At 41.5% G+C, this 25,121-nt stretch overlaps 2 protein-coding genes across 3 annotated transcripts in view; one reads left to right on the top strand and one right to left on the bottom strand.

The window, feature by feature from the left end:
- dock1 (dedicator of cytokinesis 1) overlaps window positions 1-25,121 on the top strand; it is a 178,365-nt gene that overhangs the window by 71,530 nt on the left and 81,714 nt on the right. The window lies entirely within an intron of this gene.
- insyn2a (inhibitory synaptic factor 2A) lies at window positions 389-24,664 on the bottom strand. The gene is made up of 4 exons (XM_018761114.1): window positions 24,544-24,664; window positions 14,661-15,810; window positions 8,662-8,733; window positions 389-794 (listed from the first exon to the last, which is right to left on the bottom strand). Exons 2-4 carry the CDS (start codon window positions 15,803-15,805, stop codon window positions 611-613), a joined length of 1,401 nt encoding a protein of 466 aa, XP_018616630.1. The 5' UTR covers window positions 15,806-15,810; window positions 24,544-24,664; the 3' UTR covers window positions 389-610.

Here is a 25,121-nt window from a genome sequence, read left to right as displayed (position 1 = left end):
TACATAAATGCAGATATAGCTCTTAATATAATTAGTGCACTGATCATTGTAATGCGTGCACTGATCGCATCTCAGCTTGCACATTAAAATACCGGTGTACTTTTAGTGCATCCTGAACATAGTATAAAATAAATTGTGCTTTGCCATCTATGTCATTATGCAGTTCACCAGGTTTTGTTGAGAGTAATATTCTCCTTTGTAATTCCAGCAAGATTCCCAGCGCAAAGGGGAAGTTTCAGCCCGAAAAATTTAAGCCCCAGCTTGTTTGTTTAAAAAAATGGACTGAAGCATTTTAACTTGTGAATAATGCAGATTTTGAAAAAAAGATTGATAAATCCAGTTCTTCTTACCTTGTTCTTCCAGAAATATATAGGTATAGCTAATTTCTTCCCTGTTCCTTGTGATTTTGTTCAGAATCCTTTTCAGCAAAGGAAAAAATATGAATCTTCTGTTGTTGGCTCATTTTCAAGTGTGGACAATGGCCAGCTGTAAGTTTTGATATCCAGAAGGAGTGCTAACTGGGACATTCGATAGAGTGTATAAATTTGCCTGTTGGCTTTAAGATTCTTGTCTGTGAGAGGGGGGCAAAGAGGAACCAGTTTGACATTTCCTATAGAAACCAGAGTTTCCAGCGGGCATGCTTCTTAGACTCTGTTTTGGACTTCCGTTTTGGGGTTGATGTGAAGGCTTCCTGGGAATAAGGCAGCGATGGGAATTGGGGATCCTCCATTGGACACAGCTTCCTCATGAGGGGTAGCAGCTTGTCCTCCTGCTGCTTGAAGTCTAGCTCCACACTGCAAGACACAGGGCCATGGTTAAGAGTTCATCAGAGTCAGAACCTCTACCATTAATCATGTTGACTGTCTGGGTTCTGTCTTTAGTTCACCTAATTTTTCTGGTTTGTTGTACAGTATCATCATCATGCAATAAAAATATTCATATTTAGAAACATAAACAGCTGAGGCTAAAAATAATGTCCAAATGCTTCAGTCAAGGCAAAATCAAGCATTAGCAGAGTCCAAAAAAAAACTTGTCTTTGAAAAATGTCTTGGTTATTAGATTATTTATTTAGGTTACACTTTTAAGCTACCTACAATTATTTACCCGTTTATACAGCTGGGTAATTTCACTGGAGAAATTTTAGGGCAGGTTTCTTCCTAAAGGGTTCTATAGATTGAGATGAGATTTGAACCTACAACCTTTGGGTCCAAAGGCAGCTGCTGTAATCACTATGCTGTCAGATGGCTCTGATTATTAAAAAGATTATTATAGAATGCAACCCTTCAAGTATAATTCTGAAAATTTTTTTAAATTTTAAAAGCCGTTTTTCTTTCTTTTTTTTGCATTATGAGCCAATTAAAAATGTTTTATATCAATATTTAGTTTAATTTTCCCAGGTACAACATTTGATGACCAAACATTTTTTTTCTTGCTGGCAGAACACACTTATACGGATCTGTATGGGCTATTAGTCATATTTTTTGACAGATTATTAAGCAGTGTTTTTGTTGAGGGTTAAATGTGTCTGGTCACTGTGCTGAACCTTTAATGATGGAAATTAGATGACTGACCTTTTCAGAAATGCTGGGGCTTTTCTATTACACCCCTTTTGGTGGTAGCGCCAAAAAAAGTTTTGGCAGATTTGTGATAAATCATCCTCTTGATTCAATTCAGTTTATTTTTATAGAGCACTCTTGTCACACAGTGACACAGAGCGCTTTAACACAGGCATCGATCCTCTTTATCGATGCATCCTGAACTGAAACGCTACAAATTTCCTTTAGAGTTGTGCTTTGTGACAGAATTAACCATTGCATTAATTATTGTAGTAAGATTTGGAAGAGTTGGAACATGAGTACCCCCCTCGAAAGATCCAGATTTTCTATGAACCCAAATTTTTGCTGTTTCATCAATATTTAGTTAATGGTTTGTAATGTTACTTTATAATGCTAATCAGATGTTAGGTTATTATGTAGAACATCAATGTCACAGGGTCTTATTACAGGACTGTAACTACATGAGGATCACGGCAGCATTCATCTGAAGCTGACAGATTTCCAACTGAAACCACCAAGAAAATTCTGGATATTTACAGGAATTCTACAGTTTGCTCACCCTGAGCACCATTTTTCTTCCTCTTTGTGTGGACTAGGAAAAAGTTTTTCTGTGCCAGGTTTTGCTTTTGTCACCCCTCTGAGACAGAGATACTTTGGGATGCTGGTTGATCACACACAGTACACATAGCTGCAGCTATCTTGTTGTTATGTGTTTCATTAGCATCTCTGCAAATGCTTTCACTTCTGGTCACTTGTGAAATATCAGTAACACTAGGCCAGGAACACAATAGGATATGAAGGCCAAACAAAAAAATGAACTGTCAAGTGGAAGATGTATGCTAGGTTTAAAAAAAATGTCTGCACATGTCAAATGTCCAATAATGTCTGAGAGACTTTGTTGGAAGTGACACATTATATTTTTGCTACCGTGCCCATAGGGTTGACCTTAAAAATACGTGAGGGGACTCCTTGGAGTATGTTTCAAATGTAAAACTTTTCTTGAAGTACTTCATTTCTCTTCTTAACATACAGAAAAGCAAAGGCACGTGTTAAGCTTCAGCATAACTGTTGAAAAGCAGTATTTGTCACCAGTGCTGCATTTCTAAGTGCACTTGTTCATGTAAATGCACACACTCTTGGAAATGGGACAAGTTAGTGGTAAGGCAGGAGTTGTTACTTTTAGCAGTAGTCAGAAAAATACACAAACACTTTGCAAACAGATCAGCGCTGGTTTGATTATTATTTTTTCTTTTAACCGTGAGAAGCAGATTTATGCCTTGCAAAGCATACTTTTTGACTTGGACTAATAGGTAATCTGTGCCTATTCAGTGTTGAATAAGACCCCTCAGCACTTTCCTGCTCAGTGTCAAGTATCTGGAAAGAGGCACAGAATAGTGTAGGCAGCTATTAAGAAATTAATCACTACAGAAGCATGCAATTATTGAGTAATCAGTTTTGTCTTGCTGTAGACAGAGTTATTGGTGGCTGAGAAAGAACACGAGGAGAAAACTGAGAAATCTTAAACGATAAGCTGGCGTGTGTGTTCGGTCTGATACAAATTGGATGTAGGTTGTTTAGCAAACATGTTGATGTGAACAACCACTCCTCTGGTACAGTGGGCCGTTGACATTATATCCTGTTCGTTTGGGCCTCCTGTGAATGGCATGCAATGTGCTGAAAAGCCTTTGTCTACATCCACACACTGAGAAACTCATTTGAATTATAAAAATTCCATTTTACAGGAAGTTTCATGTGATTTCTTTGCATGTATGAGGACCAAATTTGGATTTTGTGTGCTTCTCGACAGCTGAGTCGCATAAGACATTTACATTCATTCATTTAGCCCACACTTTCCTCTAAAGCGACATACGATTATTATCTAGTATTTAGCTGTCACCTTTACCCAAGGAATTTTAGTTTTAGATATAGTGCATCCACCTATGCACAAGAGCGATGTAAAACACACCTAGATAGACTCACTACATTCAATTTAGACTGAAGATATTCACCTAAAACCAACTAGAGGAAACATGGGGAGAACATGCAGACTCCTGACAGGGATCCAGTCCACACTGTTGCACAGCCCAGGCACTTTGATACACTGCTGCACCACTGTTCCATCCAGACCATTCACCATGCAGTCTTCTGTAGTGAATTTTACTTCTGTTGTGTTATCACCCTTACCAGTAATGTGTCCATTTCAATGGTACATATTTGATATTTTAGTGTAAATGGGTGTTAGTTTTGGCACTCAGGAACACACAAAAAAATACCATTGAATCTGATAATTACTACTTTGATTTATGAGAATTCATCTGAAAAAAAAGATTTTTCTGGAAACTTATCAGGTGGTAAAAGACTATTCTGTCCTTATCAGTGGCTTTTTCTAAGGGGCTTTTCTTGGTGTTATGGTTATGGAATTGAGGTGAGATTAAACTCAAGAGGATTTGTTGAATTTCCTTTAGAGGTTACCTTGTCACACAATCCCAGCATTGACGCTCAAAATTTTTATCTCAAATTCACAAAAGAATTTTTCAGGATCTTATCATTGGATGGCTTTTATTTTGGCTGTTGAAGTAGTTCTTCAAAAGGCTTTAGTGGAAATTTAGATGTTCTTTTCTGTCTCTCAAATAATTTGGGGTCTTAAGTAATGTTGTAAACTCTTGCTAGCATCTTTAACACCTTTAGAAATACCTTTTTAAATTGTAGGACACTAAGATGTTTTCCGTCTGTGGAAATATGCATAATTTGTGGTCATCATTGTAAGTGTCATAGAGACGTGATTGTAGTTTTTGGAAAGCTGTCTTTGATATATGTATATAGTATGTGTGCATGTATGTATGTATGTTTCTCTTAATGTAATGCATAAATTGTACTTTTTCTGAGATGTACATCGCTTTGGACAAAAGCGTCTGCTAAATGAATAAATGTAAATGTATAAGAAGTGGGTGACTCTACCAGGAATGGCATTCATTCCTGTTTGACACTATCAAAAATAGTTGCTAAACCTTTCACCTAGGGAGCTGAAAGCTTGAGATATACATAGCATCGCAAAACCAATTTACAGCACTACCTCATTAAGAAAAGGACACTGGAAAGTTAGCTGTCTTGTCTTTGAAAATATGTAAAAGCTCTTTAATGAAGGATTCATTATTCTCTGCTTCACCAGCTTATCGGTGCCCCTTTGTGAAAGAGACACCGCGGGGCCTGCTGCGTCTTGTGACAGAGCTGTTGCAACTCATCACGAGCGTGGAGTTCCCAGAGTGGATCTTCTCAACAGCCTCAGGACCCGGCTGTAGTAATAACACTCCCTTTGTGCTCCAAACATGCTTCCCAAGGCTTCTCCCGAGAGCTCCGTAACCTTATCTTTACACTGGCTTCATCCTCACCATTCCTCTCGACTGATACTATCCCAAGAAGCACTAACTTCATATCCATATCAACAAGTATTTTTCACTATGCAAAGCTCACTCCCAAAAACTGTGTGTAAGGTGTAAGGACCACTCTTTTGCATTCCTCTGAGTTCCATAAGCTTCAGGCCATAGTGTCTTTTTGCAGTTATATTCCACACAAAAGAATTTGAATATCTATTAACTCTCCAGCCACTTGCCCATTGCTATATAATGTCTCTTTTTATGTATTCACTGCTGCTTCCTCTAAATTTGCAATTTAACAAGGGAATAGACATATTTTATTGTGCTGCTGTTAGCCACTTTTTCCACAGGTCTTGAAAACCCCTCAGTCACAGCAGAGGCCTCTGTGTGATACGTTGTTCCGTTGCATTAATCACGCATTTGCACATCGAATTATCACCATTCTGAGCAGATGCAAATAGGAGCTATAAGACAATATGTAAAATGTTTGGACTTCACTGTAGACTTGCTTGGAAAATTGCGACAGAGTCGCAAGAAAGCTACATTCTAAAGTCCAGTCTCTTGGATATATCTTCTCTCTTGATCAAAGCATTAACGGACATTGGTGCACTATGGGAATTCAATTATGGAGTGTTTGCTGTTCAACAAAGCCTCCAGAAGGATTTCAGCTTGAAGCAGTGCCCTCAAAATAAATTTGAACACTTTTAAATCCGCTTTCATGCCTCAACGGTCTTTACGCGCTGCATTGAATCTGCGTTCCCAGATTCTATATCACAGTGGGAAGATGAGAGGAGAATTGCATCAATAATTTAAATGTCATTCCCCCCGCTTACCAGGGATATTGCATTATGTACTTGTAGGTGAGAGTCAAGGTGTTGGTGTCTGAGTGGGTGTTTCCGGCAGTGTTTCTCATTAATATACAGTATGTTCATATGTGGATACATTCAGACAGGGCGCTATTGTAGTAGAGACGCAACTAATTGCAGCGTCTCAGTTGCCCCCACTCTCCCTACTCTGTTGTCATCTGCCAATCTAGGCTGAAGGTTTCTCATGCTTGTTATCTCTGGTGGTGTACAGGAAGCCATATTCCACTGGCTTTCATTATTATGGGATATTTGGTGCACGGTGTCTACAGCTGCTTGTCCCGAACGGGCTCGCGGAGAGCCAGAGCCTAACCCAGCAACACAGGGTGCAAAGCTGAAGGGGTGGGGACGCACCTCGGACAGGACGGCAGTCCGCCGCAAGGCATCCGAAGCAGGACTCGAACCCCAGACCCACCACAGAGCAGGCCCCGGCCAAATCCGCTGCACCATTGCACCCCCCTGGGGATATTTGGTTTTATACCTAATTAGCTGGGGGATGGTCTTTTTAGGGATATTACTGATTTAGTACTTTTTCTTGCCCGCGAGAATAGATCTAGGTGTTGTAATTGATTCTTTTTGTTTTACACAGCACAGTTAAACACCGAAAAATAAAGTCCTGCTTCCATCATTACATTTTTGCAAAACGTTTGCTGATATTTATGTTTGTCCTTAAATCAGACACAAACAGTTTAATCCCTTGGTCCTTTTCACAGAGATACTATCTTTCAGCATGTGAAGTGCTATAAAATGATTTGCCTGTAGGGTAGTTTGAAATATCTCACCGCAGACGTCAGCGATGACAAAATGTTTTGTCCTCTTACAAAGCCAGTTTCGTACATGACAAGGAACAATCATTCAGTTACTGCCTTATGTGTCATTGGGTTTTATTTCTCCCCAGAGTGGCCCTGCTGTCCCTTCAATTTAGTGTTTAACCTGAATTTCCTCAGTGAAATTCCCTTCTGATGACAGAAATAACATTGTAAGCACTGTAGTTTTTGGATTGGTAAGAAACTGAAGTCACTATCAGCATCTTAGTAAGTTAAACCTGGTGATTTAAAATTTAAATTTAAAATGATTATTTTGGAAAAAATTGCACAAATGTCCTGCAAGGTGCAATGGGAGTCTGAAGTGTAAGTGTATTATAAGTGTTTAAGTCTGAGCAACTAAATAATATAATTTCAGTGATGTAAATTCATACTGACAAATATCCCACTCTGCAGACACAGTTAAAGCTTACAGGGTTCTGTCTATTCAGTGGCTCCCCACTTCTCCAATATTAGAACCGTGAAGGCAAGAGATGGAAAGTCTAAATATATCCATTTTGTCTTGTGACAGCATGTGTGAAATGGGGATGAGAATTGAACATCCACTCGTTTGTCACACTGGAATGCAGCTCAGCCACGTGTTCTCCACATGTGAACGGAGGAAAAGGCCACCTCCCACCCACCTTCTGTGTTCAGGTCTGACTGAGGCTCCTATTTGGAGGGCCTTTTGGGTGGGGGCAGGTAATATTGTATTAAAATTTCTGCTTCATGCAGACTCCGTTGCACTGTGCAGTATGTCTGTACTGCAGCCTGGGGGGGCTTCTTGGTGTTTTTGTGCTATAGTCTGTTCTTTTTATATTCTGTTCTTTTTACCTTTTCTCATTTATGGTCTTCTGTGAGAACATCCGTGTCTTTGTTTTTCCTTTGCAAAAAAGTTATCTACATGGTTTTGACTTCAAAGTGAATGAAATCTATTCTAATCTGTTAAGTTACTTTTGGGTTAAAGGAGAAAACTGGCTTTCAACACTTTCTAGATGAAGCTTTTTAAAGCAGTAATTAGCCTGCTTCTGTACTTAATTCTGACATCTTAATGATAAGATGGCATGCCTGTCAGTGCAGTAGTCACCCACCTGGGTCTGCTGGGGGATAGTGTTTGAACCATGTGTGTTTCCGCAGGGAAGCTCTAAGCACATGTTTTTGGGGGTCTTGATTGCTGAAGCTTTCAGTTCTCCTCAGAACTGCACACATGGACCCAAGGTAGAGAGACCTCTGGAACTCATTTAATTATTGACTGACCCATATTTTTAATTACCCTTTAGTTGCAGGTGGGAATGGGTGTCTAGAAACCTCACTTATATATCCAGATCACAAGCATAGCCACATGATGAGTAGAGCTATGCATTACAGTAATGAGGTCGATGAATAATCTTGGGGAAATTCCCATGTCTGAATTACCATTTCTCCTGTTTCCCGTGGTTTTGAATGACGACTTCGTGATCTTTTAGTCCTCTGGCTCCTGTTCACTTCTCCCTCAGTGACTGCTGATTGCAGGAGCTGTGTGATTTTCTCTGACAACCTCGCCCAAAACTCTGGAGGAGCATTATCCATTTAGCGCTGTTTGACAGCCTGTGTCCACCTTGATAGTGTTCATGTGTCAGTCACCTTCTGTCTCATGCTGTAATTCTGGCAGCGTTGGGGGTTTTTTTTTTTTTTTTAATTTTTTTTATGTGCTTGTTACAAGTGCAAATACTCTTGCGTGTTTCCGGAAGCACAGAGTAAGACTGAGTATCCCTCAGAATCTTGAGAACTGCTCTCCATTGCATCCCTATTGAAGTAACCACATGATCCCTAGCTGGGAACTCGAGTGATCTCTTTATTAGTTGAAACTAAAGCTCACGGTTATGTCTCATTTTTTCCTCAACTGCTGCTGCCATGCCGTGCAGGTTCAGTCCCCAACATCTTCAAGCCACTAACAATCCAGCAGAGTGCACCCCCCCAGGGGGTCTGCCTCTTGTCTGTCGCTCAGCAACCAACCCCAAGGTGAAAGGACAGCACCCGGCAAGGTGTGTAGCGGTAGTAAAAAGAAGAGATAAAGCAAACCAACCTGTAAATAATGCACGCGCTGTTTCGACATGTGTCGCAGTTAGCTGTGTCCTGTCCGGTCCGGTAGGAGAGGCTGCAAAGGTAAGAGCATGGTGAATAATTACAGGCCATATTAGGGTGCCCCTTCTCTGGCTAACATCCTCCACCTTTCCGCATCTTGTCTTCCAGTTAACACACAACAAATGCAGCCTCACTTTGTCATCTCGTGGGTTTGAAACCCGCTGTGAGGATAATCACTGTTACCCCCCATGTGGGTTATTGAAGATTTGCAGGCACATGTCCTTCAGTGGAAGCTGTGCCAGCTTTGGATCGGATACCCAAATTGAGCACATTCCAGAATGCTCTGATAAATGAATTCCTGGGGAATGATCACCGAAGTCTTGGTGTGTATTTTTTGTTTTTTTTTCTCGCGGATGCATGATGTGTTATTAGTAATGTTTGTTCCTTGTGTTTTTTTTTTTTTTTTTTTTTTTTAAATTCATTGACACCTTGCCTTGCATTCCGAAACTTGTGAGATGCATTTTCCTTCGACACCTGATCTTTAAAAGTGGCTTTTTTAGTTAGTAGTTTATATTAATCTTTTCAAACAGTTTATTGTAAAATCTGATTTAATTTTTGTTTGGGAAAGTTTATTGTGTTATTCTGCCTACTTGAGAAGCCTTACTAGTGGGAAAGGAGAATTTGAAAGATGCGCTTTTAACAGCTGTAAGCTGTACATTCTGCATCTAAGAAAATACTTTATGCCTTGTCATAAACGATGACAATCTGTACTGTTCTCTGATCACATAGCTTCTGGGGTATCCTGGGGACGTACACTTTATTACTGAGTGTCAGGTGGTCGCTGAATGGATTGCCCTTATAATTAAAAGCTGTAAACTTTTTTGAATGAAATCATGCACCTGAACAGGTTACATATTTCTGACCTTATGTAATTATTTGGCTTGACTTTGGCACAGATTTTGAGTGTCAGACAAATTGTAAGGTGACTGTAATTTGAACTTGTCTTTAACTTTTTTCATTGGAAACCGTATGTTTAGGGAATTTTAAAGCCAAAGACTTGAAGAGTTATTCAGATGAGTTCTTTAATTGCTTTTCAAGGAAGAGACCTTTAATCTCTTTTAGTTCAAACGCTATAACCTCTGTTGTCTTTACATATGCTCATTTTGGCCTCCTGTTTGCATCTTGTGCATAGTACATGTTGCACCCACCACAGAGGCATTTCAAGACAAGCCGAAGACAAGGTTATGTGGGGATTTGTCCCCAAACAGATCAATAAAAACAAAAGTAATGAGGTCGCAGTGGCCTTTTTAAATTGCCTTCATACATAATGACTAGGCAGCATGGAGAGAGCCTCTTGTGGATTACACATCAATCGAAGGGTCATTTGACATATCCCTAGTGCCGAGTGGGGGAGGAAACAAACAGCAGCTAAATTACATGCTTAAAAAATGGCTGCCAGTGTGCTTACAGCTCTTTATTGTACTATCTTTTATGAAATTAGAAAGGATGAGGGGCTTTATGTTTGCAGCAGCAGGGAGCCTGGCCATTTGCAGAACAGGAAGAGTCCCTAGTAGGTTGCTGTGCTCTGCCCTCCATCTAGCGCACATGATTTAAGGATCTGTGAGTGGGGGGATAGGATCAAAGCCTGTCGTGCATAAGCAATCTGAGCAAAAGGCTTACGTCAGCAGGTGCAGGGAGTTGTACTGGAGTGGAGACGACATGGGTGTGGTCCTGCCCCCCCACCCCTACCCCCTTCCAACATGTGGTGTTACTCTGCCCTTATCTCTAGCCAAGACCTGGGCCACACTCTTCCTTAGCACACCCGCTTACAGGTAAAACTCCAACCCAGCCGTCTCTCCCCCAACTACCACTATTTTTGGTGTCTTGGCCAGCATCAAAGTTCTTATTGTTGCCCTTTGTTTTGAGGAGACTGTGTGTGTGAGGCTGCTGAAAAGGAATGGCTTCAGAACGGTGCATGTCACTGCCTGCTGCCTTGCACTGCCGGATGGACACGGCTCTGTGTGCAGTGACCCCTGACATTGCAGCAAGTGACAGATGACCTGATCTGCAGCAGCTCTTGACATGTGAATCGATAACTTGATAAACAGTAGGGGTCGGGGGTGTCGCCTCCTCCGATTGCACCCTCACTGTCTCCATTATGCTTTTACTGGAGAAAATAAAACTGTATTTGCATGACTAGTTAAACTTACAAAGTTTGGAATGTCTCTGAAAATAAAAAGCTGTGGGGAAAAAAATGACCCATTTTTCCCTCATCACCTGATATAATTTGCAGCAGGCTTTTAGAGCCTTGCAAATGTAAAATTGATTTCCCCCCCCCTCTAAATAAATGATTTTGATGTGAGAATTAGGATCTACAATAAAGCTGTTTGTGCTGATAGAGACATTGGAGGAGCCTGACACTTACTGATGTGTGAAATACACAGATTATTTAAAAATGTTTTTATTTATTTATTTATTTTTTTATTTTTTTATTTATTTATTTTTATAACCTTTATTGGTAGAGGTGGAGGGCTGTAGTTCAGTGCTGGACCTTGTCACATAGGTCATTCTGTTGCTTTTCTCTGCCATAGTTGATAGTTGTGCCAGTGTGTGCCATAACCTTCTTTTGGCCTGTTTCAGGACACAGAGCCCTTGAGCTGTCACTATTGCTGCAGCTTGAGAATGATGGTCCCTTTGGAAGGCGACGCTCCAGATGAGCCATTGGTCTCAGTTGTGAATATTTTTATCCTTAAGCAGCAGGACAGTTGAAGTATTTCCTAGCACAAAATGTATTTGATTCATTTTTATAGTGCCCTTGTCAACATGTCTACCCCAGAATGCCTAACATCAAAAGAAACAACAATCAGAATGATACACTGAACAGACACACACACAAGTATTGAATGTAATACTACAAAGGATGTGGAAAATTAGAATAACTTGTAATGTCACACTGTATAAAACTGTCATTGTGTTATTCTACAAACTGGGTTTGCAAAAAAAAAAAAAATCTATTTGTTTTAAAACCCAGTTCTCTCCACCAATCAGTGCCTGCTGTGGCATCATGAGACTTAAGTTGTGGTTGATTCATTTGGTTTGCAGTCTTTGAAATGTCCCTGTTCCTTGCGTTTTCTGTTGATTTAATTTTTCCTAGTATGAAGTGGGAAGGGAGCCTTTGACAGTTATCAGAATTTGAATGAACCTTTTCACAAACATAAATGTGTTTGAGGAATTCCTGGGAGCTGAACCATTTTGACTTGTGATTATTTTTTTTCTTTCTTTTCCCTCTCCTGTGTTTAAACTCTATGTACGGAGGAAGTCAGAAGCATATCAGTTTAATCATCAACAAAAGGATGTGGCAGAGTTACTGACAGGTTGAAGAGGATTTGATGTGAGCTGTGCTAACAATTGTGAATAGTTCCGATGATAGAATGCCGTAGTACATTGTACTGTCACGTCTGTATGTAGACAGGCGAAATCATATCGAGTTGCAGAGTGCAATTGGAAATATAATAGTTACAATTATTCTCTCTTCCTGTAAACATTTGTGAAGCTTTGAAGCTGGAATATTTTCACAAAGAATTAATATGCTGTGTTGACACAAGCATTAGTATTTCTGCAAAGGATGTAATGAAATGGGATGTTCAGATTCTGAATCTTTGAAATAAAAACCTGCAGTCACCAAAAAGGGGGGTATTAAAAACACTTTAAATTTAAATTTTTCAAGAGACTTCCAGCCTAAAGAGCTGTATTTTTTGTCAGGGAAAATTCTATTAAATAACTGCTGTGCTCTGTGGTGGGCCTCGCAGGCAGCATGTGTCAGTCTGAAGGCCACTTCTGCATGCAAACCTCTTTCAAGGGAATAGATGAGGAGGCAGGGATGGGTTCGAGCACAGCCTGTAATGTAGTTCTGTGCAACACGATCTGCCGCCTAACCTCCCTCCCTGGACTGCTGACTACTGTGTCGGTGGTGATAATTTCCGAGAAGTCCCGTTTTTGTTAATTTTTCACAACTACGTTCTAATTGTATTGATGGTGTTCAAACACGTGAGATGTGTTACCTTTTGCGAGCTGAGAGTGCAACAGATATCAGCCCTCTTGCCTCACATGCGCAAAGATAAATGAGTCTAGCTATGGACTGAGTGCAGTTTGATTATGGACATTTTTCTGATTTGCACCTTCTCAAATTATATGATTTTCTGATAAGGAGATTAAAGCATTATGCAAGCAAATATGAAGTCTACATGTTCATTTTTAAAGAAAAAAGGAAATGGTCATTGCTTTGTAGAACTCTCAGAAATGAATGCATCATTACTTTCCCTGCATATGTTGAATAGGCTGCTGGTTGGAAATCAAGAAATCAGCCAGCATCTCTTTTTGTGAAGTAGGTCATTGTGGTTTTAGATGCATTTAGGGGTTCAACAGCAAAATTTTATCCTGAACCCTGCAGTCTTCCAGCATTCCATCTGCTCACCTCTACCAGAGCATCAGGAACTGTGACTCTGTTCAAGATTTCAGGACCAAGGGCTTTGACCTGAAAGCCTTGGTCAAGGTCCAGTTCTGGAGATTGTTTTAGATTTTACTTGTTTTAATCTGGGTGGAGATTTGGGCAGCTTTCACAAACAGGACTTTGGGATAATGGGAGAAGAGGCCTATTTGTGTGAAGAGGAGTTCCTTGTTTCTTTGTGATGTTTAATTTTGACAAGACTTGGAAATAGGTTTTCCTCCAGAGGTATTTTTCAGGAAATTTTTTTTCAGGGCATTTTCAGGGTTGTTTTTTTTTTTTTTTTTTTTTTTTTTTTTTTGAGTATTTATTTATATCCACATTAATGTAGTGTAGTAAATTGGTGTGTCATCTATGTTTTCAGGGTAGGTTTTAGACCATGAATTACTGGTAATGAATGAATTAAAGAAATCATCTTTATATGTTTACTTATTATGTTGAGTCAGTATTCCACAATTCCATTTACCAGATCTGAACTGCACAGTTTGCTTATTTGTTGAAAACTTTTTATATAAATACTGATCCTACAGTTGGTCTCAATTTGGAACAATTGACAACGTGAGCAGGGTGGTTATAAAACTGAATGACGGGAATTGCTGCAGTACTGGATTTGTGTGATGACTAACTGAGGCACATTTATTTCTTCATGTTTAGCATTTATCCATTGCGGATATAGCTAGTACTGTATTACTGCAGCTTTCTTATTTTAAGTTATGTATAGCATGTCTCCATAGCAGTTGTAATTTATTCTCCCTCATGGAGTATGAGATGTCCTTTTCCTTGCAGCCGAATTGTATGAATTACTGTGAGTTATTGGCGGATAGTGTCATTATTTCACACTGGTTGGCAGTCTGTCATGACTTCCTCAGCTGGAGGGAGAGGGAGGATGCTGGCAGATTCTGAACAATAGTCACTCTGACCTTTTGTTTGCATTTTTGGAAATTACTCCCCCACAACCCAAATTGTCTTGTTTGGGTTGGTCAAAAAGGAAGTGCAGCACAGACTATTCTTTTCGTTTGGGTTCCTTAGACAGAAAGGTGAACAGATGTGGAGTGTGTTCTGATCTCTCAATATAGTATAAAGTATGTATAATTATCAGATAGTTATACCATTTAAGAAATAATGGAAGAACTCCTGCTCTCAAGCCTGTTTGACAGTGTTTGTGTGATCAGATGATACAACATTCGATCGCTGATTTCATATCATGTTTGTTTTTGATCTCCTGTTTTCTGGTAAATATATACAATACCAATGTAACAATTATGACTTTAGTTTTTCAGTAGGTGAATACAATCCCTTCTTTAATTTGGTGGTTTAACTTTAAAACGGAATGCTAAAGAAAGATAAGTAAAGCCATAACCAGAAGAGCTAGCTGATCAGGGAACACAGCAGTATGAATTTGAGTTGTTCTGCAAGTATCGATGATAATGTGTGGTATGGAGGTAGAGGACAGCAGCGATAACTGGTGTAATGAAGTACAGAGATGCAACACTCACCCTTCCCGGTGAGCCTCTCCCTTTTCCAGCTCCTGGATGACTCCCAGCAGAACTTTGATGGTTTCCTGACTGGAGCTGATCAGGTTCTCCATCACCTGTAGCTGTGCTTTGAGGTCCCCTTCCTGAGCCATGGGCACAATTTGCTGGCAGGCTTGGCTGCCGTGGGTCGGCACTGCTGCTGTGGTGGATGTGGCGGTGGGATCACCGGGGCAGACGGGCCCCTCCACAGGCTGCCTGGCTTGGCACTGCCCCCGCGACTGCAGGCCGTTCAGGTGCAGGGTTTTCTTCCTTTTGCTCCGGGCCGATGGGCTCTCCAGGCACTCCACCTGTGTCAGGGAGTTCCAGGCAATAGGCCCCGAAACCCCTGAGCCTATGTCCTGCAGGGCTCTGCTAGGGGTCTCCTCAAAGTTTGACAGTCGACGGCTGGCAGTTGTGGTGGAGTTTACCTCTTCCGAAGACAGGCCGTCTCCTTGCCTGTCTCTGACGCTACAAATCTGGAATTCAGCGTCCACACTGCAGTTGGAGATGTTGGGGGTGCAGGGGCTTGTGCGAGAGAAGCTGACCAACACAGAGTCGTCTAGGCAGTTCCCTCCAGGGTGCCGCTCCACCGTGGCCACACATTGGGTAGTGTGGAGCATTGCTTGTGTTTTCTCCATGGCTTTTGCCCCACTCTGAGTGGAATCCTCCAGGCCCTCTGGTGTAGCTGCCCCAGCCCCCAACCCCTCGAGCACAAAACCATTGTTGTGCACCTTAAAGCTCTCTACAGCCACCACGTGCTTTATGGTGTGCCCCTTCTTGCGCTCGAAGGGGAAGGTCTGGTAGCGCTTGCGCAGGTCTGGTGATGTCTGCACGCCTGTACTTCTGGTGACATTTGGGATTGAGCGCCTTGCCGGCACCGTCATATACTTCCGGTAGACTCCCTTGGAGGGAGCAGGCCTGCACTTCTCCCCAGTGGTCTCACGCTGCTCGTTCTGGGCCTCACAGATGTCCTTGAAGCGGACCTGCAGGGCCTTGTTCCGTTTCCTCACTTGCCGCCCGGGCTCCAGGGAGCACTTGGCTTCCAGGGCTGCCGCCGGCAGTGCCGCCACCTCTGAGTCAGACTCAGAGTTGGTGAGCACGCATTTTCCACCCTCTCTGCTCACCATGGTTCCTGAAAGCAGGAAATAAAACGGTGTTTGTGTCGGGCGAGGTCAGAACATCATGCTGTCATTCATGCTCTTTTGTTTGCTACTTGTAATCACACAAGCAGTCACACAGTTTTTTCCTTATCTGTCATAAAACACAAAATGCCAGGCTGTCCTAACGTCATTATGCAATTTCACTCACTTAATGTTAATCCTGTCAGTATAAATTTGTGATATTGATAGTGGAGTGTCATTGAATTTACAATTATAGCAAATTGGGATAATTTTTTTTCGAGCTTGAAAGGATACCTTATTCCAAAAACCTCAGATACAGCACTGTGCTATTGATAAATAAGAAATATTCCTATTGAAGTGCAGAAAAGTAAGTCATTATCAATAACCATTCACCCAGTGGAGGGTTGCACTGGTCCGAAGACTATTCCAGAGTACACAGCAAACACGGAGTGAACAAGCAAACTCCCCATAGACTGAGCTCAGTTTGAACCTACGCCTGTACTCACAGTCCGCAGGGCGGCTATTGTGCCTCAGTGCAGAGTACAGTTTCTTTTAAACAATCATTTCCTTCTACCCTTATGGCACAAAAGACAAAGGTCTTGTTTAGCTCCATGTCAGGGTCCCTATGAAACATAATGTGCCGTTCTCGGTGCCACTAGCATCCTATAAAACCGCACCAGTTTGGTAACTTTTGGCAGGAATCAAGATGCTGTCCAGCACTGCCTGCCCACTGTTCACCTTCATTATGGGGATTGGCATTCTGGGTTGACTGCGGGGCTGGTTTCAGTGACTCTGAATGACAAGAGGCAAGTCGATGAAGCTGGTTTATGCCCCTCAGAAATAATTGCTTGCTTAGTCATGCCAAGAAGCCCCAGGAGACACTGCAGTGCAATGGATTGGAAATGTTTAATACAGTATTTAGTGTTTGTTCTGCTGCAGTCTTTTCTCTGTAAAATGGCAGAACTGTACTAGTGCTACAGGCATTTTTGTCATTTTTATGCTTTTATTGTTTTAGTATTTAAACATGTTCAAGAAGGCTTGAAGTCACATAGTTTGATACAGTTCTGTAGTTATTCAGTATAAACTGGGCTTTGGTCTCGTTTGGTTGTTTTTAACCTCTTATGTTGAGTAAAGTGTTAAAAAGCAAGTAGTATATTGTCAGGCAGTCTTGTGCTCATCCATTTCATGAGTATAGTCTGCATGTGCATGTAGTGTGTGTGAGCACTCGTGTTTGTGTGCATTTGCATGCCTGAGTAAGAGGGACATAGTAACAAGAGGGTGGGTAAGTATGATCTGCTATATACTGTTCCAAGATGCAAGAATGATTTTTTTTTTCTTTTTTTGGGGGTGGAAGAGTGAATGTGTATTAGTTTAGTATTAGTATTAGCATGTACTTCCCCATACTCCAGATCTCAGATACATTACAGACCTTGTAATTATACACTTTTCTGCTTTACAGGAATAGCATTTTTTATTGAAGGATGACTTAAACTTAGAACAAATTTACTTTTAGTGGACTGCCAACCTTTTGGTCACAGTAGTTCCTTAATGACTCTATCAGCTGTCTACAATTTGATGCTTTGATATTGGCCAGTGCACTTAAATGTTATTGCTTTTCCTGCTTTCACCCGTTGTACAGTCAAGATGTAATCCTGAAATGACATATGGCAAACCTCAGTGATTCAAAAATCTTTTCTTTCATCCAGTCCGGTCTGCAGAGATTATAATTGTTGCTTGATCTGATGGTTCCAATATTTGAATCCAGAATAACTAAATCTCTTGGACAGTGAAAGAGAGAGGATACTTAACTCAATTTCTGACAAGTGTTTTATATTTGCTTAACTGAGTATTTGTGAATTTAGATGAAACTGTCAGATAATTAAGGAACTTGGACAGTTACAACGTTGTCATAATGCCAATTATTAGCACATTAGTGTCATAATAGAGTAACAAAACAGCCCAGATTAACAAAACCAGTTCAGTTGCATATATATTTGGTTCCCCCAGTTGGAATGCATTTGGAGTTCTTGGTATCTTAGCAACAAGACTCAGATTTTTTTTTTCTTAATCAAATCATACTCTTTTCCTTGAGCTTGAAGCAGTTACTACAACAGTCTCATGGTTATGGTCTTAGTACTGATTCACTTCTTTTCTTTCTGATTGTAGGAACCTTTTCTTCTATGTCAATATTTGCTGTGAAAAACACACACACACACACACACACACACACACACACACACACACACACACACACACACAAAATGTCAGCAAAAAGCAGAAGTTATAGCTATCCACACAATCATGTTGTGCCAGTGCAATATAGCTTGTTGTGTGTGGTCAAAATAAAAGTGAAAATTCTGTCCATGAAGGAAACCTGGGAAGTTCCATTTAGTGATCACAGTACAGTAATTTTCTTTTTCGGGCCTTGCTGCAATGAATTCGTTCCCCCCCCCCTTTTTTCATGACTTTATATTAATATACATACACTGTGCATGCTTTATTTTCACATCTCTAGAAAGAATTTTGTCCCCTTTGTTGATGATTGTACTTCCAGGCACTGCATTATCTGTATTTGATTTTAAATGGGGCTATAGTGCTGCTTCTTGTATCAAGGTGGGCCCCTCTCTGAGTGACAGACTCAGTGAGGCAATCTCCAGTATGACTGAAGGGGGCCTATTCTCATCCACCCAGCTGGAAGAGAGACCCTCCCAACATTTCCCACTGGGAGTGTGAAGCATCCCTAATCCGCTACCCTGCCCCTGAGAAATACCCTGCATTAGCCATAATGTAAAAAGAAAAGTTTCCACAGGAAAGAATGTACAGGTTCATATGATCCCTCAAGGTGTAAAGGAGATTGGTTTCCTCTTGGGAGGGGATTTGATTGCATCTTGCCAACTTGCCCTCCCCAAGGAACTGTGCAGATCCTCTTGTTGTTGTACTGAGCCTATGTACCTGTATTGCAGATTGCCTTCACAGCCTTTTTGAAAGGAGTGTATGAAGTCTACTGGATAAAGTATCCCTCAATTGGCAAAGAAGAGAAATTTATTTCTTGTGAGACTGGGCTGCTTCTAGAAAGTTATTTGCCTTGTGATTCCGTTTTTTCTTTTTTAAAACTTCACAAACCTCAGCTTCAAACAAACAGAACAGAACTTTCACTGTTTCAGTAGATTCACAAATGTTGAGCCGTAACAAATACAACGGTAAATATTTTCATTGCTCAGATATAAAGTATAATTAACAGATCCATTAATAATACTTTGCTTAGCTGAGCCTTTTATGCAAGCAGCTTATAGCATTTGACCTTTTTATTCAGCTGGGTGTTTTACTGGAGCAATTTAGGATAAATTCCTTTCTCGGGCCAAAACGACAATACCATCAGATGGGACTGGAATGACTTCCTTCAGGTTTTAGGTTCATGTCTGTAACCACTCTTCTACATTCTGCGCCGTCTGTATGAAAAATCAGATCTAGATTAAAGTGATTCTCTGGAATATCAAATATTGAGGTGATGACTGGATTTTTTTTAGCCACCTAGTGTGTGATAATCTTTCTCATTTAAGTTTATTCCTGATCAAGACTGAGATAAAGTTCTTTGATCACCCTTGAAATTCATAGGTACAACACCCTCCTTTTACCCAACTCCTTCCCGGTTTTTCCCAGTGATCATGACCTGCAGAATGGGGGGCAAGGGATCTGGTTACTTTCTTTGCAACAGTAAATGAAGTTGCCCAAGGGCAGAAAACAGGCCTGTATTCCAACTGCAAAAGCAGGTATTGGGTAGCTGATCAGTTGTGGCTTTTGGTGTTTGCATCATATTTGGGTTTGTTGGAATGAATATGTGTTGATTCGCATTTGACAGTCTTCACTTGCCAAGAGACTGTTTCAAAGTGATCTTGCCCCACAGAAGTGCATTACAACAGTGGTTTTCCAAAGTATTTTAAAGAACAATACAGTTGATCTGTTTTCTGCTTCTTTTGGCCCATGCCCCTCCCTCTTGAAGTCCTCTAAGGCAGAGCTGTTTAACTCCAGACTCCGGCCAGTGTATGGGATGTTTTTGGGCATAACCTTTTAATCTACTACTATGAAGGCTTGAGAAACCAGGTCACAGAACTTTGAAGCCTATCGTGTCCTTTTCTCAGTCCGTTCAATGTTGCGTTGCAAGAAAAACCAGACACAACATCCTGAAGCACGTATGCCCTCCGGGGGATATTCTAAGTCCGGCCTGTTCAATGACGGTCATGCAGGGCAGAGTCTTTAAGGTCTTCCCTGTTCTTATACCAGTAAAATCTAAAGTGCAGATAGGAAGTTAAAACAGTTAGACACTGATTATCATGTTTCGCTATCTGGATATAACGGTATACTACTGGGCAGGGCAGGACATTCCTGGAGTGTAGTTGTACTTATTGTCTTGCTGTAAGACCTGTTTCTGTATTCTCTTGGGTTTCAGCATTGCAGCACCAGTACTGTGCATGTATTGTATAACAAGACTGAATGGTGGATCTGTGGACCATTTGAAGACGTTGGTCACTTCCTCCAACAGCCGCATGTGAGATTGAGTCAGTTGAGCCAATTCGGTGCTCAAGTGAGGTCAGGAAAACGAGTTTTCAAAATAGGAAACATGCTCCGCTATATGAATGTTAAAGGCCCCACCCCCGAGCCTACAGGGGATCCTGTCACTGGATCAAAGACACCGCCACCCCTCTCTACCCCCCCATGCACTCGAGAGCCCCTTCGATGACTGCTAATAACCAGAAGTTCTTCTCTCATGATTTGGCCTTAGTGATCCATGGGATTATAAATAATGCATTGCCTCAGAAATTGCAGTAGTAATCCTCTTAAATCTCCTTATGTACTTCGGCAGAGGATGCAGTTTGTTCCATACACACAAATGCACGTATACATATGGACAAATTAAAGAGACACTTTTGTCTTACTGTAAAATTCCAATACATTTTGAGGGAGAACGAATTTAATAAAAAAAAAAAAAAAATGTCATGGAGACTGTCTTGTAAATTCAAGATGTAAAATTAAATTTGATTGCAACAAGATGATGCTGCGTACCGAACACTTAACCTTTGATTATGCTCATAAGATTTCTTTCTAGGGTTTTTGGAGAAAGGCATAGCCTTGTTAATCATCTCAGCCTGTCTGTAGAGTTGTGTGACTGCCCCATACAGGGCATCCAGCAGTTTTTGAAGAACTCATTCTATTTAATGGTTTTTTTCTCAGTTATGCATTCATTTTAGTAACACACACATCTCCTGCTTCCTTCTGCATATTGCAGTTTTTGCATTGTTCTCTGAGAAGTACATTGCTTTCAAGAGAAGCATCTGCCAAATGATTAAATGTAAATGTGAGAGAAAATGCATTGTAGCCACAATCAGGAAGAGAAAGGTTAAGCTCTCTTGGGTTGTAGACCCGAACTGTTAGAATGTCTGGCTTAAATGACTTCTGCAGCTCATCTCTGACTTGAACAAGCAGAAAAAACTCCAGTAAAAACTGGCACTGTGTGAGTGTGAGTGCGGTAATGAGCACAGTCAGCACTTCTTCACGTAGTGACACACATATGATGCAAGAGGACTATTTGACATGTACAGTATATGTGAAAGGATTTTAGAGGATTATGTTTCTAGTAATTGTCACTCAAAAGCAGGTCATTGCTGCCACTGCTGCTCTGTGTTTGCATTTTGAAAGCAGTGCAAAGTTGTATTTAAGTTGTATTATACACAACCACGCTGAGGACCAGTATGGTGGAAAAGACCTATTTATAAAAAACACACTTCTACACAAACTCAGCTTTCTGGAATAGTTCACAAAACTTTGTCTCTGGTTACAACTCTAATAGAATAGACAGCTGCTCATCGACTAGCAGCATCATTCAGGTTCCAAAAATCCAGCTGATGACAGAAGGCTGTGCGGAAGTGAGGTGTACTTAACCCTGTTGGCCTTGCTTGCCAGAGGGCCCCAACAATGAACTGTGGCTTAGTTAAAAAGAGTGATGCAGGTTTTTAAATTCTGTGTCGTCCATGAATGCTTTAAAGAAAAAGTGCGTTGATGCTGCTTGGGTGAGCGACTTTGAACCAATAGGGCTTTGTAGGTTCTGACGCATGACAACACAGTTGTCCATTTTAATGACACATCGAGTGTGTGTACGATTCCCTAACCCCCTACTGCATGTTCATACATATTCCTGGTTTTATTACTTGCTGCATGACGCAGCGCAGAGCCCATCAAAAGCCTTCCTGTCTCTCAGAGTGCTTGGGAGAGCTAAGGGAAGGTGTTGTCTTATCGACAAATTAGAAGTTGCCATAATAAACTATGACCTACAAACCAGTCTGTCTTTTTTGTTTTTATTCATTTCACAGAGAGATTCCTATGATTCAACTGTCAATTTTTCCTGTTTTTAAAGCTGTCATTTTTAAATCATCTTTTTTATCAATTATCCTTTTTTGAATTCTTAATTTAGGTTTGTTTGCATTGTAGAGTCTGCCTTTCCAAGGACTGCGTTGTTACTGCATTTTCCTGTGAAAGCACAGTTAAAATATTTATTGTAATATTGTTGTTACTGGCTGTCTGACTAATGTAAATGTTCTGGTGGCATGCAGTATTGTCACAGTATAATTTATTGACCACATTGTACCTGGTGTATTCCTGGAAGTGCTACATATGACTTTTCTTTTTTTAAGAAAACATATTTTGCTTCACAAGCCGTCTTTGAGTCATGTGTAAATGACCCTTGGGGAAGCAGATTAGTCACAGGATAGACACGTCCACCCTCGAGGTCTGGGGCCTCTGACATAAGGCTTCTTAGGTCCAAGTGTTTTCAAAGATGGTCAGTAATGAGACAAACCCTGCTGAGTGAGATTTTTTTTCTTTTTTAATACATGCAGCAGGACTCCATTTTCTCAACTGTTCCGCCAGAGCAAAGTCAGGCATTATGCGCAATGCATCACGATGTCAGCACACTGAGAGGCACAAACCTATGCTGGTACCTGGAGAGCAGGTTATCATTGGTCGGAGGATCTTTGGATCACCTTGTGCACTAAGGCAGTACATTTTGGACTGACTTGTCTTCTGACTTGGCCTGCAGCCATATCTCCACATGCATATTTGCTCTCTACTGCAGAATGCTTAGGGCCTAGTAAAAGTGAGCGTACAAAGGCTTCTGAGTGGATGACACCAGGTAACAGCATGTACTGTGCAGTTTAAAGGGCCCCCCCCCCCTTCGAGTGGATCTCCCACTGAGGCCAGAGAGTAGTCATGAGGTGTTTGGTCACTGGTGACAGAATGGGTATGCCAGTGAGCTGGGCAGTCTGTGATTAATATCGTTACCTGGTCAAAGGGAGCATCTTGTCACCACCAAAATAAAATTAATACAGTACAAAAGGAGTTCATGCTTTCATAGGTTTCATAAGCTTCTAATATGAGCTGGTGAATGTGCATTTGTTGTAAAAAGCATTGCTTTATCAAAGGCAATTTGGCCTCCTCCGGCAACATTTCTCTATCTGCAAAGTTCTGTGTTTAAACTTTCTACTGGGTAGTACTGTTTTTCTACAATTTTTTAATGGCTTGTGCGATATCGCCCCCAACCACCTTCTACCATTCATTCTCTAATTTGTGACAATATTATTGTACATACCTGGCTTTTTCCACCATTTTTTGGAAGCCGCAACATAGACTGTCTCTTAGACTCTTTGGACTAGCTGGGTGACATAGTGGATCAGTACAGTGTGTGGTTTTGCATTCCTGAGTGCCAATTACAGAAGAGAACAGCTACTTCCAGTCCAGTGTGTAGGGCTGCGGCTAGAACGATCTCAGCATCCACGCAGGAGGAAGAGCTGTTCTCCCCTTTGGCTCAGCAGCAGAGGATTGTGAGACACGCTTTCCCTTAATCACTGAGGTATATGTGGGGATTGGGGTTGGCATCACTGTGGGGAAAAGCTCTCACTCTTGAGGTTCTGCTGGGGGTGGCTGTGGGTTTCTCTCCTTTGGGCTTTTCCCTAAAGTGCTGGTGTTAAGAGTCAGCATCACACATGTCACTAGTCATGCTTGCTTTGTAGTCAAGGCTCAGATATCTGCGTGAGACAGTTGAACGCATGAGATGACTCCTTATATGTTTTTCTGTCAGCCTTTTAATTTGTTCATTGACTGCTTCCCTCCCCAGCACTAGTGACGCAAACTGCTTCAAAGAAGTCCGACTTCAAACATGGTCTCATTCGACCTCGCACACTTGAGTACAAGAAAGGAAATGCAGCATCACTTTAGTTTTTTGAAAATCTACAGCAGAATGCTGGGTGTTTGGAATATACACTAATGGAACTGGCACACTTGTACAAGTGGGTAACATCACATGTCTGGAGTGTGTTCTGACTCACTTTGACATGCATTCCCACCTTATTTTTGATGTATTTTAACTTTTTACTCTCCTATTCCCCCATGAAACTTCACTATTTCACTGCTCCAGCTGTAAATCAACATTTCAGAAGGTATGCAGGGGATGCCGATTGATGTCTAATAATTCCTCCCGTGCCTGAACAGTGACTGTCCCCTGAGCCTCTAGTTTGCAAGGCAGCAGCAATGGAATTATTTCCTGTAATTTATGAGAGCAACTCTTATCGATGGTACAGTTTTAAGTACAGTTTGAAGGCTAGTAGCATAGCAGGAATCCAGCACTGGAGCTATTAAACCCAAGCCCACTGTAGAGCAGTGTCCGTACCAAAAAGCCAGAATCAAAGCTTACTCACCTGGTAAAGCCGATCAGTAATGTGAGGTATGAGGTGCCGAAGAATCCCTTTTTGGGCAGCGCATCTCCCTTCCGTTAGTGGTTTGGAGGGATCACAGCGAAAGGAGGCTCTACCATGGCAGCGGCCAGAGAAGCAGCAGTTACAGGAGTTGTTGCTCATCAGTGGCTCCAGCAGTAGGGAGCGAGAGATCCCTCTGAGCCCCAGCAAGATTCAGGCTTCCCTTCCCTTCCACCTACGCAGGCACTGGTCCGATGGTTGCGTGGAGCTTCCGATAAACACTCACCCGCAGCGAGCGAGCGAGCGGAATGCCCCCGTTGTGCCGCTGCAGTCCCTGCACGTAAGAGTGTGTGTGTGTGTGTATCTGTCTGTAGGGGAGGGGGGATGAGACTGATATGGAGAGGAGGGATGCAGGGGCGAGTGCGAGCGAGTGAGAGGGAAGAGGGGGATGGATAGAGAGATGGGTGGAGGGAAGGAGAGTAAGCGACCAGGGAAAGTGCGCAGCTACAGAGTGCAGACTACAGCTGGCAATGCTTGTGCATAAGCAGCAGAGACCTCCTTATCTCGTCAGTCGAACCAAT

This window comes from Scleropages formosus, chromosome 24 (genome assembly GCF_900964775.1).
Source record: "Scleropages formosus chromosome 24, fSclFor1.1, whole genome shotgun sequence".
NCBI classification, from domain to species: domain Eukaryota; kingdom Metazoa; phylum Chordata; class Actinopteri; order Osteoglossiformes; family Osteoglossidae; genus Scleropages; species Scleropages formosus.
Note: the sequence above shows the minus strand (reverse complement) of the source record. Positions and strands in the feature narration are given on the sequence as shown.